The following is a 20,891-nucleotide window of genomic DNA, read 5'->3' as shown; positions in this document are numbered from 1 at the left end:
ATCCCCCTAACTGCCCTCCCCTGCCAGACTGATCCCCCTAATTGCCCTCCCCTGCCGGCCTGGTCCCCCTAAATGCCCTCCCCTGCTGACCTGATCCACCTAAATGCCCACCCCTATCGGCTTGATCCCTATAACTGCCCTCCCCTACCAGCCTGCTCACCCCTAACTGTCCTCCCCTGCCAGCTTGGTTACCCCTAACTGCCCTCCCTTGCAGGTCTGATCCCAACTGCCTCCCCTGCCGGCCTGGTTGCCCCTAACTGCCCTCTCCTGCCGGCCTGATGCCACTAAATCCACACCAGTGGTGGCCTGATCTGCCTAAATGCCCACCCCTGCAAGCCTGATCCCCATAACTTCCCTCCCCTGCTGGGATGGTAGCCCCTAACTGCCTTCCCCTGCTGCCCTGGTGGCCCCTAACTGCTCTCCCTGGCCCATCTGGTTGCCCCAAACCACCTTTGCCTCGTCTCCCGCCACTGCACTGTGGCTTTGTCCAGAAGGACGTCTGGATGGTTGTCCGGAAGATATCCAGTCTAATTTAGCATATCCTTTTATTAGCATAGATAAACCAGCAGTTGGACATCCTCTCCCAGTCCGGGACCTCTGGCTCCTAACTCCTTACCTGCCTGCCTGATTCCCCTAACTGCTCTCCCCTACCAGCTTGGTCGCCCGTAACTGCCCTCCCCTCCAGCTTGGTTCCCTGTAACCGCCTCTGCCTCAGCCCCTGCCACCATGGCTTTGTCAAAAAAGATGTCCGGCCCTGGCCAGTTTGGCTCAGTGGATAGAGCATCGGCCTGCGGACTCAAGGGTCCCAGGTTCGATTCCGGTCAAGGGCATGTACCTTGGCTGCGGGCACATCCCCAGTAGGAGGTGTGCAGGAGGCAGCTGATCGATGTTTCTCTCTCATCAATGTTTCTAACTCTCTATCTCTCTCCCTTCCTCTCTGTAAAAAATCAATAAAATATATTAAAAAAAAAAAAAAAAGATGTACGGATGATCTTCCCGAAGATGTCAGGTCTAATTAGCATATTACCCTTTTATTAGTATAGATTCCCAAACCTTATAAACTGGTGATTTATAAGTCTGATTCAATCTGTATAACAAAAAAAATCAGCTGTTAAATATATGAAGCCATGCTTAGGCGGCACGATCACTGGTTGCAATTGGACTTATGAACCAGGAGGTTATGGTTAGATTCCTAGTCAGGGCTTATGTCAAGGTTTCAGGTTTGATCCCCTGTGAGGAGCCTGCAGGAGGCAGGTGATCAATGATTGTGTCTCCTCATTGATGATTTTCTCTATCTCCCTATCCCTGTGAATCTGATATCAATAAAAATATACTTTAGCCCGGCTGTGGTGGCTCAGTGGGTTGAGCATCGCCCCATGGACCAAGAGGTCCTGGGTTCGATTCCCAGTCAGGGCACATACCTGGGTTGCAGGCTTGATCCCCAGTAGGGGTGTGCAGGAGGCAACCGATCAATGAGTCTCTCTCATCATTGATGTTTCTATCTCTCTCTCCCTCTCCCTTCCTCTCTGAAATCAATAAAAATATTTAAAAAAAAATATATATATATACTTTAAAATTTATATCTACATATATTTATATGTGTGTGTGCCACAAGATGATATATCACAACTTAATCATCCACATCCCATCAGCTCACCACTTGCCCGGATCAGGGTTCCCCTCCTCCCACTACATGTATTTCTGTCTGTGGATCTGTCTCTGTCTCTGTCTCCCTGTTCCCTTTCTCTCCACTGTGGTCCTTTCCTGTGTCCCCTCTCTCCTGCTCTCTCCCCCCTTTTCTCTCTGTCTGTCCTACACCTGGACCATGAAACTCCTGAAACCTCCTTCCCTTCAGGGGTTCTTTCTCCTGGTCTCTGAGGCTCCATCTCCACACACGTCTGCGTCTTCCCCTCCCCACGCCCGCGGCCCCTCTGCTGCCTGTTCCCGTCTGTCCCGCTCCCACAGCTGCTGACTCAGGGCTGCTCCCTCTGCTCCCTCATCCCTGAGCCCCCCTTTCTGTCCCTGCACTCGCTCCCCAACTCTTCTCCTCTGAACCAGTGTCTCTGTCTCAAGAGCCTCCTCCTGTGCGGCCCCCACTTCTGCTCCCCAGGACCCGCTCCCTCTCAGCCCCCCTTCCTCTCTCTGGGCTCCCCCTCCTCCCTGTGTCTCCACTTCCTTCCTCCTCAGGCCACTTTCCCGAGTGACCCCCTCACTCCTACGGTCGCTGTCCAGTCCCCCCCACACCCCTATGGGCCCCTCTCTGTGGACCCCTCGCTGCCCTTCCTCCCGCCCACGTGTCTGTCTCTCACTCCCTCTCCTGACCCCCCAGCCTGGGCCCCCGCCCCCCGCAGTCACCGCGCCCACAAAGCCCCTCCCTGCGGGCAGGTCACCTCTTCAGGGGACACCGCGTCCTCCCCCTGAGCCCCCCCATGGACACTGTGCTCCCCGGGCAGGCAGACCCCTTATTAAATGGGGGTGGGCCTAGGAGGGGGATGCAGACCCCCAGGCCGGGAGCCATCCGGGCTCTTTGGGCGGAAAGCGCCGGGCGGGGGAAGGGGCGCAAAGGGCGGGAACCCCCTGACCCAGACTCTCAGCCCCGCGGGGAGGACCGGCGGCCCCGGGAACGGTTTTCAGCGGGAAAACCGCGCGGCAGGCGGTGGCCACAGCCACAGGCGGAGAGACCCCGGGCCGGGGCCTCCGTTTCCTCCCAAAGGAACGTGGCGCCCGCACCGCGCAGCCTCCCGGGACGCGGACTCACGGCTGAGAGAGGCTCCGGGGCGGGGACCCCAACACGGACTTCAGCGCCGGCAGCGCCCTCAGCCTTCCCTGCGGGGAGGGGGACGGGGAGCGTCAGCTTTAAAGAGAAACACCCTCCTCAGGGGGAACCGCCACCTTCCCCTCCACAGCCGCTTCCGCGTCTGCAAGGAACTGCGCATGCGCCTCCCCAGGGGGTGGGCGGGGCAGCGCTGGATGGACAGAAAGGGCCAGGTGGTTTTTTGATGTCACAAGGCACCCCAGATAGAGGGGCTGTTCCTTTATTGGGGTGCCAGCGAGTGAATGGCAGCTGTGGCAAAAGCATGCAGAGGGAGGAGGAACCTGGAATTCACACAGAAGTTTCCCAGATCCCAGAGGCTGTGCTTAGAGCTATGGCTGGTCTGCCCTTCAGCTGCAGGTGTCCCAGGGAGGGGTCTTTCCCGGGATCTTCACAAGCCGGGAACACATTCTTACAGTGAAGTTACAGGGAACTCAAAAGGCGGGCAGATTGGGTTTGAAACCAGAACTTTCTACCTATGATTTGCCTGGATCCTTAAACCCTCAGTGAGGAGGGGGGAGGGGAAGGGCAGCCTGCTCTCTCAGCCCCTCCCTGTCTCCCCAACTGAAGGGAGAGGCAGCTTGAGTTAGGGAAGCAGGAGGGTGGGGGTGTCAGAGACAGACCCAGATATCCATTCATGTTGGGCACTTGATGAGATAGTCCCATCCATCATAGTGGGCAACAAGTTTATGTATTTTTCAAGGGATAAAAATTTTCTAGTTGTAAGTTGTGGTCTTTGAAATCTTTGTGTTCTGGGAATGCATTTTTAAATGAATATTTTGACTTTAGTAGTACCTATAGCCTAGTTAATGGGACATTGATATCAATGTAGAATGTATCCTGTTAGTTTTCCTATTATTTGGGAAACAAAACAATTGAAAATCAATATTTAAAAGAGTTATAAGAATAATAACTATTATCATTTTACTTAGACCCATCACCATTTTTATTTTTATTATTTTCCAGTATTTTCATGAATATAGGTATTCATTTCAGTATTATAAATCTTTATTTACTTTAAAGATATGACCTGTTTAGAAACCTGTAATTTAGAGTAAGCCAGACCAGAGGATTATGTTTAACTTATATAAATATTTAATTGGTTTAGGCCAATAAAATATCACCTCTTAGTATTGCCACCTGAAGCCAGAAAACACACCACATATAATAAACAGTTAAACACATAAAGACAATCCATTCTACAAAGATAGTGAAAGACTTACACACTGAAAATGACACAGCAATGCAAAAGGAAGCAGATACAAATAAACTGAAATACATTCCTTTATATGTCCAAGTGGCCACACAATAAATAGATTGCCTATGGAAATTCCAAGGCAATTTTGACTGTAATTTAAGCAAAAGAGATTCCGGAGAGGCTAAATAATTCAAATATAGGAAAGTGGGATATTCATGTTTTTACACTGAAAAACATTTTACAAAGCAAGGGTAAGCAAGTGGCTGTGATCCTGGAATAACACAGATCCATACACCAATGGAACAGAGAAGAATGCCCGATGAACCCTGATGAAGCCTTACCTGCATCCAATAGGAGCCTTCTCTGTGCCAGAGGATACAATCCAAAGGGGCAAATGCAACCTCCAGAAATGATGTGGTAAAAGTGATCTCCAACTTTCCAACATGTCTGTGGATTTCCTCCTAAAAATTGATAATGAAATGAAACACCCTCTGGCAGTTATGTCTGCTTGTCAACATTCCTCTCCATTCCCAATGGTGAAGTTTGGAAGTCAGTGACTCACACAATTAGCTTCAAATATATTATGAAAGCACTCAGAAAGATTTCCACATGTGTTGGAAACTACAGTTGAAAAGGATTACATCAGGAAGTAATTTACCTTCCCCCGCCCCATCCCACCCCCATCTCCTGCTTACCCTGGGCCAAGCAGGCACATATTGGTAGTGAGGCTGAAGCAACTCTGTAGCAACTGGGATCTCAGGGAGGGGCTGGAAGTGAGGAGGGGCTTGAACCCAGGAACATGACTGCAATTGGAATTCATGTAAGCACTTTAATGAAACAAAAAATTGCAAATATGTGTTTGAGGATGAACTAGAATGTGAAAAAAAACTCTCCATGGGTAGACAGGCAATTTCATACTGACACCAGCAGCCTTTTCCTGCTCCCTGCCTCAATCCCCAGGGAGACCATGACTCAACATGGCTGAGTTCCAGAGCCTTTCAGGCACAGGATCTCGGATATGAGAATTCAATGGCAAGGACATATGATCATTTAGGACAATAGCATTGCTTAAAAATAAACCTTTTAAAAATATTGTTATAAACTGCATTACTAAAACAAATGTTGTGTCCGACACTTAAATTACCTTGAAGTTCTATTTTTCACTACAAACCTTTTATTATTTCATGTATTACCTGTTCCAAAATTAAACAGGTCCTATATAATAAAGAGCAAACATGCTAATTAGCCCAAACATCAGAATGACCCACCAGATGAAGCTGGGGCTGAAAGGGCTGGGGGGCGGGGGCGCTGTGAGAGTCTGTGAGGGCCTGCGAGGGCCAGCCTTAGCACCCAGGGCTGTGAAGGCCAAGCCCTTTGCATGAATTTTGTGCATCAGGCCTCTAGTCTATATCCTATCTAATAATAGACAAACATGGTAATTAACCGTACCTCCGACACGCTTCCCATTAGCTAATCAGGGCGATATGCAAATTAACTGCCAACCAAGATGCGGCCGGCAGCCAGGCAGCTGCAGTGAACAGGAGGCTTGTTTGTTCCAGTGATGGAGAAAGCCAAGGTTCCCCACATGCCGTTGCTGGCCTCTGAGCTGCACTCTAAGAAACAATGTTGCAATTGTAGAACCTAAAGAAACCCCAGAAACCTGCTTTCAGCCAGCCGGGCCTCAGACCTGGAGCTGCAACAGTGTTTCAATTATTGAAGCCAAACAAACGCAGATACCTGCTTTCAGCAGCCGAGTTCTCAGAGCTGGAGCTGAGCCTCAGAGCTAAAGCCGGCTCTCAGTTCCAGTGACAGCCATAGAAGGTAAATAAATCCCAGAATAAAAAAAAAAAAAAAAAAAAGGAGAGGCTGGGAGCTTCAGTCACCCGCCAGCCTGAAAACGGCCCTCAGTCCCTCAGACTGGCCAGGCACCACAGTGGGGACCCCCACCCTGAAGGGGGTGTGACCAACTGCAAACAGCCATCAGCCCATCATCCAGGCTGTGATAAATGTGATAAATACCAAGAACTTACAACCAAGATTACTTTATCCAGCAAAGCTATAATTCAGAATTGAAGGTCAGATAAAGAGCTTCACAGGTAAGAAAAAGCTAAAGGAGTTCATCACCACTAAACCAGTATCATATGAAATGCTGAAAGGTATCCTTTAAGAAGAGGAACAAGAAGAAAAAGGTACAGATACAAACTATGAACAACAAATACACATCTATCAACAAGTGAATCTAAAAATCAAGTGAATATGCCGAAACCGTCCGCCTGCGGACTGAAAGGTCCCAGGTTCGATTCCAGTCAAGGGCATGTACCTTGGTTGCAGGCACATCCCCAGTAGGAGATGTGCAGGAGGCGGCTGATCGATGTTTCTCTCTCATCGATGTTTCTAACTCTCTATCTCTCTCCCTTCCTCTCTGTAAAATATCAATAAAATATATTTTAAAAAAAAATAAAAAAATAAAAATCAAGTGAATAGACAGCTGATTCCTACAGCCAGTCGGCCTGGTGGTCAAATCCCTCTAGTGTTAACTACAACAATTAAGGCTTGGCTAGAACAAAGACCAGAAGGGGGTGCACCAAGAAAGCATAAAAGATGCGGAGACAAAAAAAACATGACAGAAATGGAGGATATAGAGCTAAAAAACGGGAAGAGAATGGACAAAAATCGTGCACCTATGGATGAGGACAGTGGGTGGGGAGTGACGGCGGAGGGTGGGGCGGGAACTGGGAGAAGGGGAGTTATGGGAAAAAAAGAGGAACAAATGTAATCAGAACAATAAAGATTTAATTTAAAAAAAATAAAAATAAATAAAAATCAAGTGAATAAATAATCTGATGAACAGAATAAACGTAATTATAATAGAATCAGGGGCATAGAAAGGGAGTGGACTGCCTATTCTTGGGGGGGAAAGGGGTGTGGGGGATGCAGGAAGAGACTGAACAAAAATCGTGCACCTATGGATGAGCACAGTGGGGGAGGGGGTGGGAACTGGATGGAGGGGAGCTATAGGGGGAAAAAGAGGAACAACTGTAATAATCTGAACAATAAAGATTTAATTTAAAAAAAACTATTTACATGGGTTAATTCCATCCCAATAAAGAAGGTAAGGGGCTAACAATGAGAAATCCTTAAGGTTTCCAATGAAAAACAGGACAAGAAAAATCATTCCAATTACAAAGTACACAGATGCCAATTTGTGGTATTCCGAAAATTCATATTCATATTAAAAACTATAGGTGTCAGCATGAGAACGTGAATGGTGGGCTACCTACCTCATGAAAATAAAGAAAAATATTCACCAAATTCTACTGTCAGTCATTGTATTTTTAAATTCAAAACTACTGAGTGCAAGTTACAGGGCTTTGAAGGGCTGATGTGGGATAGGAAGAGCTTTACATGCTGTGGTCATAGCACTGCAAAAGGAATGGCAGCTTAGAAGACAAAGTGAAAAGGAAAGAAGACAGAGAGGAACAGGAAATGAGAAATGAAAGAAATGGAATTAATGTTTCTGAGTTCAGCCAGCAGTGTACACTGGACACTGGGAAAAGTGTCCTCTCTCCACATGCAGCGTTCATGCCAATTCTGCATCCTGGGTACAACAATGTCACTGCAATATCCCTCTTAATCGTAGAAAATCTATTACACAGACAGCACTGTCCTGAGTGTAGTTCCAATCACCGAAATGTGACAACCACAGATTGACATGCCCTCAAAAAGTTTTCACCTGAACACACTGGCAAAGAAAAGGAAGTATCCTTGATGACATCATTTACAAAACTTGAGAACTATTTTTAAAAATTTATTCAACAGTATTATTCTCTAATAGAAGAAAATAATGCGCAGTACAATGTACCCAATATTCTACTGGAATGTGTACACAAGTGAAGTGCATATAATATACAACAGCTCACAGATCTTTAAGACAGAAACAATCAACCCCATGACTTCACTGACACACACCAGATATAAAACATACCAGCATCAAGTGGTATGGGAGTAGAATCACATTAACATTTCCTTTTCAAAATACTTCAAATGATTTCAATATAAATGAGATAACACTCTAAGTAATTGTACATATGGAAACATCAACTCTTTTGATATATTCAAGTATACAAACATTACCTAACAACATTTAAAGTTTGGAGTACACTGTGCGTACTGATTTAGGGCAATACCTGAAAGGCATTTTGGCTATTGATCTAGTGTGAATTCAGTGAGACTTTAAAATTCATAATCAATTAAATACTTGGATAAACTTTTACATCTTAAAAGCCACTTTAAGGCATAAATTCCTTGTAGATTTGTAAACTGTATATTTTAAAGAAAAGTCATTCCTCCTATATTAAAAAAAAACGTGGAATTTCTACCCAATTATAATCCCTGATAAGACTGGGGCTGTAGGTTCAATTATATGATTTCCCACATTTTTCAGTTTTAAGGTTTCCCTCTAGAATAAACTCCAATGTGAGCAATAAGCTACAGATGCTGATTAAAAACTTTAGGACAATGTTTACATTTGTATTGATTCTCTCCAATTTTAATTCGGATGTTGGGTAAGGTATGCATACTGAGTAAGCTTTGTCACATTCTTTATATCTGCTGGGCTTCGATCCAGTAATAATTCCAAGAGGTTCTATGACATGTAAATGAGAATACACACTTTGACATATCCCTCAGAATTTGTAAGACCTTATCATTCTCAATGAAAGCATCATTAAATCTTTGGATAACTTTATATTTTTGTTGTTTCTCTTTAGAATGCTTTGTAAAATGTTAAGTTTGAACACAGATGAAAGGCTTTCTCACATTCTCTACAGTGTACGGCTTCCCTATACTATAAAATCTCTGATGTTCAGTAAATTTTGAGCTGTGGGTAAAGGCACCAGCCTATTCTCTATATTTGTACAGTATCTCTCTGTTCGGAAGTCTCTAAGGTACAGTAATATGTGAATGGCTTTTAAAAGTTTTTTACATTTTTCCCATTCATAAGTCTTCTTTCCAGTATGAATTCTGTGATATTCAGTAAATTTTCACTGCTGTTCAAGGACTTACAACACTACACACATCTGTAAGATGTCTCTCCAGTATGAACTCTATGATGCTTAGTAAGGTTTGAGGATCTGCCAAAGGATTTGCCACATTCTTTACATTTATAAGGCTTCTCTCCAGTATGAACTTTCTGATGCATTGTAAGGTTTGAGGCTCTCCCAAAGGATTTGCCACATTCTCTACATTTATAAGGCTTCTCTCCAGTGTGAACCCTCTGATGCTTAGTAAGTTCTGAGGAGCTGACAAAGGATTTGCCACATTCTGTACATTTATAAGGCTTCTCTCCAGTATGAACTCTCTGATGCGTAGTAAGGTTTGAGGAGCTGCCAAAGGACTTGCCACATTCTATACATTTATAAGGCTTCTCTCCAGTGTGAACTCTCTGATGATAAGCAAGGGTTTCAGATCTGGTAAAGGCTTTGCCACATTCTATACATTTATAAGGCTTCTCTCCAGTGTGAATTCTCTGGTGCTTTGTAAGGTTTGAGGCTCTCCCAAAGGATTTGCCACATTCTCTACATTGATAAGGCTTCTCTCCAGTGTGAACCCTCTGATGCTTAGTAAGTTCTGCAGAGCAGACAAAGGATTTGTCACATTCTGTACATTTATAAGGCTTCTCTCCAATATGAACTCGCTTATGCTTAGTAAGGTTTGAGGAGCCGCCAAAGGACTTGCCACATTCTATACATTTATAAGGTTTCTCTCCAGTATGAACTCTCTGATGCATTGTAAGGTTTGAGGATCTGGTAAAGGCTTTGCCACATTCTATACATTTATAAGGTTTCTCTCCAGTATAAATTCTCTGATTTAAAGTACAATCTGAAGGCCAATGAGATGTTTTACCAAAATCTTTACATGTATAAGGTTTTTCTCGACTGTAGATTTTTTTCAGTCTATTTACATTGAATATTTGACTGAAGACTCTCCCACACAAATTCCATTTATAAGCCTCTTCCCCAGTATGAATATTCTCTTGTTCAGTGTAATTTAATGATTGCTGAAAAGACTGGACACATTTATTTCCATTGTGTGTCTTCTTCACAATAGGAATAACCTGACATATATTGTGATTGGACATTTGGTCAAAGACTTTTCTAATTTTATAATGGTTCTCTGCAAGCTCGATTGTCCGATGATTAAGATATGACTCTTGCTTAAAGTTTTTCCAATGTTTATTCCATTGATATCTGCTGTCTCCATAATATGTACTCTGGTAATAATGGGAGATAGAAAGACCTTTAGTGACAGTTATAAATTCATTAAACATGCACACTTGTTCCATAAGAACCATTTTGTGATACTCATTAAACCAAGATCGTTGTATAAAAAAGAGCTTTCCTAATTTGTTGAAATTATCGACAAATAATAAATACAAAAAATTGCCGAAACCGGTTTGGCTCAGTGGATAGAGCGTCGGCCTGTGGACTGAAAGGTCCCGGGTTCGATTCCGGTCAGGGGCATATGCATGGGCTGCGGGCACATCCCCAGTAGGAGATGTGCAGGAGGCAGCTGATCGATGTTTCTCTCTCGTCGATGTTTCTAGCTTTCTATCTCTCTCCCTTCCTCTCTGTAAAAAATCAATAAAATATATATTTTAAAAAAAAATTAATTGTTAGAGGAAGAATATTAAATCCTTGTTTAAAAGACTGACAAAAATAAAAAGACTGCCAAATTGCCTAGCCAGCATGGATCAGCGGTTGAGCTTCGAGGTATGAACAAGTAGGTAATGGTTCCTTCCCAGTCAGGGCCACATGTCCCAGATGCAGGATCAGTCCACAGTGGGAGGCATGCAGGAGGCAGCCAATGAATAATTCTCTCTCATCATTGATATTTTTGGCTCTCTCCTCCTCTCCCTTACTCTCTGAAATCAATAAAAATATGCTGTTTTTTTTAAATCATAAAATAATGCCAAATTGAGCACAGTTTAATTTTATAGGTACAGTATAAATCTCTACATTTTAGAAATGATTGCATGAAAGTTTAATCCCACCCTACATTTTAAACTACTGAAGTGATTACACTACAGACTATGTGAATTCCTAGTTTATCTAGATTTCCTTTCCAAGAATGCATTAACAGTAAAAATTTGTTTTCGACTTTCATGTACAGAAACACACTGACCTGCCAATGTAACTGACTTTAAACTGGGAGGTTTCCCAAAAGCGTAATGCACTTTACCTCTTTAGGGAAAAAATATTTTATTCTGGTAAGTGTTCCAGATTAGTTCTGTTTATATTAATATCCTCTCTTCTCATCACACTCTTCCCCAAATACCAAGACTTTCATTAAGTGTACATTATAAAGTGACACCTTTTATATCTTACCAGTATTATTTCAGAGAATAAATTTGGTATTCCGGTATTTGGCATAAAGGCCTTGTCATCTTCAGATGACATAGCTGAAAGAAAACACATTTTCAGTTTTCACAATCAGATGAGAGCACTTTGAAGTTACCAGCAACTATAGGCCAAATGACAGTTTTGAGTACTCCAAGAGCCAGTGAAGGATTCAAAGAAAGCTCAAGATAGGTACAATGAAGAAAAGTCTCATCAAAGAGAGACAAAGAGTTGCTTACATTTGCCAATGATAGATGCTCAAACCCCTTGGCACACAATTGGAATATTACAAAAACACTCCCACCTCCCAGTTTCTTTGCTGGAGAGAAAGAGAGATGAGGGAAGTGCATGTTCAATGATTTCCCTGTTTTGAAGCATCTCGAACACCAAGTGCATATTGTGCATGACACAGAGTGCGAACAGAATGGCAGTACACGGTAAGCGCCTTGCAGTTGCTGCTACAAAGAAGCAACGAGGTGTCATCCGCCATTTTGTGTGTAGCAACGTGGCCTCCACATTCTTTGAGTGACTTCTCTGCTTCTGTCTAGAACGCCCCTTGATCACAGGCATGTCTCAAGATAGGTTCCGGAGATGCAGCTGTGGTACCCAAAGTGATGTAAACATTCAAAGCAATCCCTATCAAAGTCCCAGTGAACTTTTGGTGGAAATACAAAAGCTCTTCCTAAATTAATGTATATGTCACAGGACTCCATGTAACCAAATCAATCGTGAAAAGAATGTATGACATTAGCCCTCACCGGTTTGGCTCAGTGGATAGAGCACCAGCCTGCGGACTGACGGGTCCCAGGTTAGATTCCAGGCAAGGGCATATACCATGGTTATGGGCACATCCCCAGTACGGGGTGTGCAGGAGGCAACTGATCAATGTTTCTCTCTCATCAATGTTTCTAACTCTCTATCCTTCTCCTTTCCTCTCTGTAAAAAATCAATAAAATATATTTTAAAAAAAAACAAAAAAGAAAATGTTAATTCTTTAATTCTTCAAAAAGATATACCCCCCCCCCCATATATCCATTACAATAGTGATGATATCGACCTGGAAAAAAAGGACTATTTTCACAATGATGCTCTACCATTTAAAATAAATTAAAAGACTTCATTTGACTTGACATGTAAGGAGACAAAATTTATATCTCAACTCATCTCCTTCAAGGTAAAACTATGTGTTTATTCCAGAAATGACACAATAGCTACAAATAAAACTTCCACATTATTGAATATAAAACTACATTAATTTTATAAACTTCACATTTTTATAAGGCAAATACCTACCCAAGTTTGTATTTCAATCCACTGTATTAAAATGGAAACTCCCCATGTATCAACTCAAACATTAAAAAAAAAAAACAATAATAAATATGGCATTATCAACAGAAAAAAAAAACACAAGAAGCCACAGGCAGAGAAAACATATTTGTAAAAGTTGACATGGCCCAGCTGGCATGGCTCAGAAGTTGAGTGTCAAGCTACAAACCAGGAGATCATGGTTCAATTTCTGGGCAAGGCACATGGCAGCTGATCAATGATTGTCTCTGATCATTGATGTTGCTATCTCTCTCTCCCCCCCTCCATTTCTTTCTGAAATCAATAAAAAAAAAAAGGCCTATAAAATAAAGAGGGAATATGCTAATTGACCACCACTCCCTCACAAAGATGGTGGCACCCACAGCCAATAAGGAGGGAATATACTAATTGACTGCCACGCCCTCAAAGATGTCAGCGCCCCGTTTTCTCATCCCAGCCGGGGCGGCAGGCGCACCTCCCTCCAGAGTCCCCCAGTCCCCTAAGTCCCCCAGGACCGGCCCAAGGCACAGGCAAGCCTTGGATGGCGGCTACTCAGCCGACGCCCGAGTCACAGGCAAGCCTCGATGGCAGCTGCCCAGCCACTCAGGACTGGCCTGAGGTGCAGGCAAGCCTCGGATGGCAGCTGTCCAGCCGCCCAGGGCTGCCCAAGTCTCAGGTAACTGGGGCCGGCCGAGGTTTGCGCTGCTGGTAGTGGCAGCAGCAGAGGTGTAATGGGGACATTGCCTTTCCCCTGATCGCCAGGTTGCCTCCTGCCCCTGAGGGCTCCAGGACTGTGAGAGGGGGCAGGCCATGCTGAGGGTTGCCCCCTCTAGTGCATGAATTTTCATGCACCGGGCCTCTAGTATATTAATAACACAATCAACATGTACAGGACAATTATACAAAACACTCAAAGAAGTCTTCAAATTCAACAATGAAAAAAGAACCAACATGACTAAAAAGGGCCAAAAACCTTATCACACAGCACTACAAAATATATACACATAGAAAATCATGGAGGGTTGGGGGGATAATGGGGGTAGGACACATATGGAATACCTTAATCAATAAAGAAAAAAGAAAGAAAAAAAAATCAGTGTAACAAGAGCCTGCATATGTTATGTCACTAAGGAAATGCACATTAAAACAATGAGAAGTAACAAACAGCACAGGCAAGCAACACTCACCCACCATTGAACAGATCAGAATCCAGAACACTGACCCCTCCAAATGCCTTCGTGATGTGGAGCAACTGGAACTCCCAATCACTGCTGGTGAAAATGTCAAATGCTACAGCCCCTTGGGGAAACAGTCTGCAGGTTTTTATAAAACTAAATATACACTTGCCATGGAATCCAGCAATTGGGCTACTTACTATTAAACCAAAGACTTAAGCCTTTTATCTACACAAAAGCCTACAAGGGGCTGTTTATTCATAATTTACAAAAATTAGAAGCAATGAAGAGGTCCGTCAACAAGTGAATGGATAAATAAACTGAAGGACCTACAATGAAGTCTTATTCACTACTATAAAGAAATAAGCCGAAACCGGTTTGGCTCAGTGGCTAGAGCGTCGGCCTGCGGACTGAAAGGTCCCGGGTTCGATTCCTGTCAAGGGCATGTACCTGGGTTGCGGGGACATCCCCAGTAGGAGATGTGCAGGAGGCAGCTGGTCGATGTTTCTCTCTCATTGATGTTTCTAACTCTCTATCTCTCTCCCTTCCTCTCTGTAAAAAATCAATAAAATATATTAAAAAAAAAAAGAAATAATACATCAAGCCATGAAAAGACATGAGAGAAGCCTAGATACATAGAACTCAGTGAAAGAATCCTATCTGTCTGTACAGGTAGCCCAGTTGCTTAGAGGATCGTACCGCTATACCAAAGTTGTAAGTTTCATTTCTGGTCAGGGCATGTACAAAAAAATCAACTAATGCTCAGCTGAAGTTTCTCTCTCTCCAACTCTCCCTTCTTCCCTGAAATCAACAAGATCTTAAAAAAAATAAAAAAATAAAAGAAAATGGAGTGTGAATTTTGATAGAGGCTTTCCCATTTCCAACCCAGGTTGTTCTCTGGCCAGAAGACACGGTAGAATCTTAGAATATTCTAGAAAATGATTTTCTAAAATATTAGTTTCTGATAGTACTTTAACTCGTCAAGACAACACATAGTGTGCAAACGCTGAGTTCCAAATTCACATACATCACAAAGCCTTTCTTTTCTACAAAGAACCCCCAATTTGTTCCTCTTTAAAAAAAATTTGTTTTTATTGCTTTCAGAGAGGGAGAGGGAGAGAGAAATAGAAATATCAGTGATGAGAAAGAATCACTGATATGTTGCCTCCTGCACGCCCCTTAATGGGGAGCAAGAAAGCAACCCAGGCATTGGCCGTTCACCAGCATCCAACCTGGGACCTTTCAGCCCCCAGGCCACTGAGCCTATCCACTGAGCCCAACCATCTAGGGACCAATGTATTCCTTGAGAGCAAGAATCTAACACAGAAAGCAGAAGCCCCTAAGAGATGTTAAAATAAAGGAAACAAAACCCTGCGGATGGAGTGGGAATTCCGGAAGGAGTCATCCTCACCCAGGGAGGCCAGGTTGCTGTAGTTCTCCAACATCACCTCCAGGTACAATTTCCGCTGAGCTGGGTCCAGGCATTCCCACTCCTCCTGAGAGAAATCTATGGCCACATCCCTGAATGTCAATGGTCCCTGAAAGAAGAGACACAGTTACCAAGAGGTGACCAGAAGAGTTCATGATGTCACCCAACATGAAAACAGTGTTAGTAGAAGAGGTTTGGAACTACACTAGTATCCTGAATCATCCAATAAGATCACTTTGCCCCAGTAACATTCTCTGATTTGTTTTTTCAACACTGACAAATGAGGATGACATATGTCCACACATCCACGGTACAGATTTTACTTTACAGGGAAAAAAACTTTAAAATTACTCAGTTTAGCCGAAACCGGTTTGGCTCAGTGGATAGAGCGTCGGCCTGTGGACTGAAAGGTCCCAGGTTCGATTCCGGTCAAGGGCATGTACCTGGGTTGCAGGCACATCCCCGGTAGGAGATGTGCAGGAAGCAGCTGATGGATGTTTCTCTCTCATCGATGTTTCTAACTCTCTCTATCTCTCTCCCTTCCTCTCTGTGAAAAGTCAATAAAATATATTAAAAAAAATAAAAAATAAAATTACTCAGTTTGGCTCAGTAGATAAGAGTGTTGGCCTGCAGACTTAAGAGTTGCAGGTTCAATTCCAGTCAAGGAAACATGACTGGGTTGCGTGCTCCATTCCCAGTAGGGGTGTCCAGGAGGCAGCTGATCAATGATTCTCTGTCATCAATGATGCTTCTATCTTTCTCTCTCTCTCTCCTTTCCTTTCTGAAATCAATAAAAATATACTAAAAATAAATAAATAAATAAAATTAAGGCATGGATACAGGCATATGGATTTCTGAGTGCTGTATATGCATCATTCAGGGTCACTGGGGTATATTTCTCAGATGGAAATATCATGCTGGGTTGGAAGTATATGGACTTCTTCTCAAGTATGAAGAAGACCACAACAAAATGAACTTCTGTAAAGACGCAGATTCTGATCCAGGTACTTAGATGGGGTCTGTGTTTCCACATGTGTCACAAGCTCACTTTTGACTTGTGATGTCAATGTTTCTGCATCGTATCTCATACTTCTGAATACACAGAAAAAGAAAACACAAGAAACAATTCATATAGAACTTTGAACTGAAAAGCTTTAATGGAATTCAGTTCTCATGGAATAGGACACAAAGGAACCACAATCCTAGTTGGAAATTTACTGAGTTATCTTAGAACAAGATTATTCTATCTGGTCCAGCTGGTGTGGCCCAGTGGTTGAGGGCTGACCCATGGACAAAGATGTGACTGGTTTCATATCCGGTTTGGACACAGGACCAAATTGTGGGCTGAATCCCCAGTGTGGGGTGTGCAGGAGGCAGCCAGTCCATGATTCTCTCTCATCATTGATGTTTCTCTCTCTCTCTACCTCTCCCTTCCTCTCTTGTTGCAGAAGATCGGAGAAAAACCAAGCCACGCTTAGAGAAAGGGAGTTACATTTTATTATTAAATTCTGTGCAGGCCCAGGGAAAAATGTGTCTTTCAAATTCTGGGCCCCCAAATGGAGGAAACTCTCTTTATTTATACTTTTTTCCAGTCCTTTATCTCCCAAATTTGGAATGAGATTTCCGGGCCTTCTGAGAAAGAAGGGCTGTGAGCTGGGAAGGGGCCATGAGACCATATATCAAGGCCTGGTCTGGTGTCAGCACTGACAACTCCGTCTGGGGCATAGTTTACGGCCTCTCTGGAATGGGAGTTGTCTTATTTTCCTTATTATTTAAGCAAGCAAGCATTTACAGAAGCCATACTATCAGGGTTAAAATTTCAAACAGCAGTTTTTATATAAGATGGAGGCTTCACTCTGAAATCCATAAAAATATACTTGGGGGGAAAAAAAGAAAAAATAGCTGAAATAATGTTAAGAGTTTAAGCACAGAGACACACATTTTACAACTATGAAATCAAGATGGTTTAGTGATTCTATAAATCTCAAGAATCTATATGTGTAAGATCCCTGTGTGTTGTATAAACACAATAAGGAGAGAAACATAAGGATACAAAACAAGTTAGACCTATTGTTTCCTTTGTGAGGTTGTAAATCCTCACCTAGGGAGATTTTTTCCACTGACTTTTAGACAGTGTAAGGCAAGGAAGTAGAGGCAGAAAAGGGAGAGAGGAAGAGGGAGAGGGAAAGGAGAGGGAGATGGAGAGGGAGACAGAGGTCAATGTGAAAGAGACAGAGAGACACATGGATTGGCTGCCTACCACAGGTACACAGGAGCTACTAGCCCCGGACCAGAATTCAAACCCTCCACCACTGATCCACATACAGCCTGGGGGAACTAATTATTCTTACTAGTACATTTGTTTCAAAATTTTTATGTATCATTAGTGGAGAGCTATGTTGTAGAAATTTAATGTAACTGAACATACATGAATAATATCATTCTTAGAAACTTTCTAGAAAATACAAAAAGTGACCATGTAGGGTATGTCCGTGATGAGAGTATAGAATATAATGAAAATTTAAAGAATCAAGTCCTGGTTGTTTAAAGGTCCCATGAAAAAGCCAATGATCTGTAGGAAAGAAAAGTAAGTCCTTCATTTTCAAAAGCAAACACAAACTAAGAAGAGGGACATTTCCCGATGTGAAATGATGGTCTTTGCACAACTTTCATTAAATCGCTACTACATCCTTGTTCCTGAGAAAGGGAGACTATTAACTCTACAGTGAGGGGAGCACCTCTGCCACGTGAACATCAGGTGGACTGAGACAATGGGCATCAGGTGACGGAGGCACACGGAAGGTCAGGTCACCACTGCTGTGACATTACTGAGAAAAATACAGCAATAAATATGTGGAAATGATCACAAATAAATTTTGCAGTGTCAATACACAGGCACCTCTCATGTTCTGTAAGCTAATAGTACATTTAACTACCAAGTCTTTGTACTAATGAGCAAGTCTCTTCTATTTATTATTTATTCTTCTTTCAGAACTTGTTGAGCAATTCTGAGCAGTCAAATGTGCATTTTCTTTTTCTTTTTTTTTTAAATATATTTTATTGATTTTTTACAGAAAGGAAGGGAGAGAGATAGAGAGTTAGAAACATCGATGAGAGAGAAACATCGACCAGCTGCCTCCTGCACATCTCCCACTGGAGATGTGCCCGCAACCCAGGTACATGCCCTTGACCGGAATCGAACCTGGGACCTTTCAGTCCGCAGGCCGACGCTCTATCCACTGAGCCAAACCGGTTTCGGCAAATGTGCATTTTCTTACCCCTGATTAAGAGCTGATGCTGTAGCCACTTGAACCTAAAACCTACATTTCCCTTCTTCAAGACACTAGAGCCTCTGACCCCATCCCAACAGGGATGTTATATATGGCTGCCTTCCCAGGTGGATCTGTCACAAAAGGGATGTTCTGAGGAGTTGCAAGTAATTAATTAAAGGAGGGAATGCTTCCTGATCTTGTGGAGGCTGCATAAAATGAAGGCAGAGAAGGCTCTGGGACAAAGGAGAGAAATATAGCCCTGGCAGTGAGGCTCAGAGAGTAAATGTTGACCTCTAAACCAGGAGGGTAGGGTTCCATTCCTGGTCAGGGCACACATCAGGTTTCAGACTAGATACCCAGGGGGGGAACGCAGTAGGCAGCTGACTAACGATTCTCTCTGCTCTCTATCCCTATCCCTTACATTCTGAAATCAATAAAAACATACATTAAAAAAGAGAGAAATACAGAAATATAGAAACTGCTGACACTGACTATCATAAGAAAAAAGGAAAGAAATAAGGAAAGGAAAAAAACCTGGAAAGGCAAGAAAATCAAAAGGAGAGAAATATGGAGACGAGGAAAGAGCCCCAGAGAGATGAAGGGGACTGAGAGGGAGAGGGGTCGTGGTGAACAGAAGTGGGGGCAAGAAAGGGGAGGCACTTCAGGGAGAGAAACTGGTTCAAGGTGAAGAATTGGGGGAGGGAGTGCAGGGACAGAATGGGGGGTTTAGGGATGACGGAGCAGAGGGAGAAGCAGCACTGAGTCAGCCAGCTGTGGGTAACAGGACAGACTGTAAGAAAGGCAGCAGAGGGGACACAGGTGTGGGAAGGGAAAGAGAAATATATACACAGATGTTCAAAGAAAAGCAAACCGCCTCTTACCAAGGACACATCTTTTACCTGAGAAGCAGCCATGTGGTCCTGGTCCTGATCCGGGTCCGGGTTGTTTCCTCAGGTGACACTATGTTGAGGAGTCACAGCCTGTTAATCAGCTCCCCTCACATTCACAATCAGAAGGACCTGGAAATGAGGAAAAGGCTACCCCTCCTGTCCTCGGTCACAGGAGAGAGTCAGGAACAATGAGCTCCTACATGGAGACCACACTGTGAGGGTTTTTATTGTCTTCATGTTTCTGTCCTTCCCAAACTTCCACAAACTCCGACAGCAATGAGAGTATGTGCTGTTCGCTTGTATCCTCAAACCCAACACAATAGCCCTTATCTCCCCTGAAGAAGCCTGCAATGGGGGCCATGACATGGCATCTTTAACTAGTTCCCTCCTGGGGTCTCCCAGGCTGCCCCAGAGCTGTTTTCAGGGGCGCTGGGTACCAGACACCAGACCCAGCAGCCCTGAGACCTCTGGGTAGTGGGAGGGGGTGAAGCAGGAAGTTCTACACATGCAGGTTTCCCAGGCAGATTTCCTTTCCTCTAGTCCCAGGAAACTAAGGAGAATAGATCTTCATGCTAAAGCCTATTTCTCCACTTCCTTCCTCCTCAGGCTACTTTCCCGAGTGACCCCCTCACTCCTACCGTCGCCGTCCAGTCCCCCCCACACCCCCTATGGGCCCCTCTCTGTGGACCCCTCGCTGCCCTTCCTCCCGCCCACGTGTCTGTCTCTCACTCCCTCTCCTGACCCCCCAGCCTGGGCCCCCGCCCCCCGCAGTCACCGCGCCCACAAAGCCCCTCCCTGCGGGCAGGTCGCCTCTTCAGGGGACACCGCGTCCTTCCCCTGAGCCCCCCATGGACACTGTGCTCCCCGGGCAGGCAGACCCCTTATTAAATGGGGGTGGGCCTAGGAGGGGGGTGCAGACCCCCAGGCCGGGAGCCATCTGGGCTCTTTGGGCGGAAGCGCCGGGCGCGGGGAGGGGCGCAAAGGGCGGGAGGGCGGGGCAGGAGCGAGGGGGCAGCCCCGGGTCCCAGCACCTTCTTTCAGCTCCGCGGGGAGGACCGGCGGCCCCGGGAACGGTTTTCAGCGGGAAAACCGCGCGGCAGGCGGTGGCCACAGCCACAGGCGGAGAGACCCCGGGCCGGGGCCTCCGTTTCCTCTCAAAGAACGTGGCGCCCGCACCGCGCAGCCTCCCGGACGCGGACTCACCGCTGAGAGAGGCTCCGGGGCGGGGACCCCAACAAGGACTTCAGCGCCGGCAGCGCCCTCAGCCTTTCCTGCGGGGAGGGGGACGGGGAGCGTCAGCTTTAAAGACAAACACCCTCCTCAGGGGGAACCGCCACCTTCCCCTCCACAGCCGCTTCCGCGTCTGCAAGAAACTGCGCATGCGCCTCCCTGCGGGGTGGGCGGGGCCAGACC

At 44.6% G+C, this 20,891-nt stretch overlaps 2 protein-coding genes across 2 annotated transcripts in view; both read right to left on the bottom strand.

Annotated features, from left to right (window-relative positions):
• Positions 1 to 2,908, bottom strand: part of LOC102423127 (zinc finger protein 888-like) — a 52,680-nt gene extending 49,772 nt beyond the window's left edge. The window contains 1 exon segment of the mRNA XM_023764972.1: positions 2,759 to 2,908. The gene's annotated coding sequence lies outside the window, so the exon portion shown is untranslated.
• A 4,899-nt stretch (positions 2,909 to 7,807) lies between these two features.
• Positions 7,808 to 20,891, bottom strand: part of LOC111828438 (zinc finger protein 501-like) — an 84,938-nt gene continuing 71,854 nt past the window's right edge. Inside the window, exons 2-4 of the mRNA XM_023764977.1 lie at positions 15,299 to 15,425; positions 11,396 to 11,469; positions 7,808 to 10,281 (exon numbers count right to left, since the gene is read on the bottom strand). Coding sequence (XP_023620745.1) covers positions 9,079 to 10,281; positions 11,396 to 11,469; positions 15,299 to 15,425 — 1,404 coding nt within the window. The 3' untranslated portion in view covers positions 7,808 to 9,078. The remainder of the gene's footprint in view (positions 10,282 to 11,395; positions 11,470 to 15,298; positions 15,426 to 20,891) is intronic.

This window comes from Myotis lucifugus, unplaced genomic scaffold (genome assembly GCF_000147115.1).
Source record: "Myotis lucifugus unplaced genomic scaffold, Myoluc2.0 scaffold_365, whole genome shotgun sequence".
Classification (NCBI taxonomy): domain Eukaryota; kingdom Metazoa; phylum Chordata; class Mammalia; order Chiroptera; family Vespertilionidae; genus Myotis; species Myotis lucifugus.
Note: the sequence above shows the minus strand (reverse complement) of the source record. Positions and strands in the feature narration are given on the sequence as shown.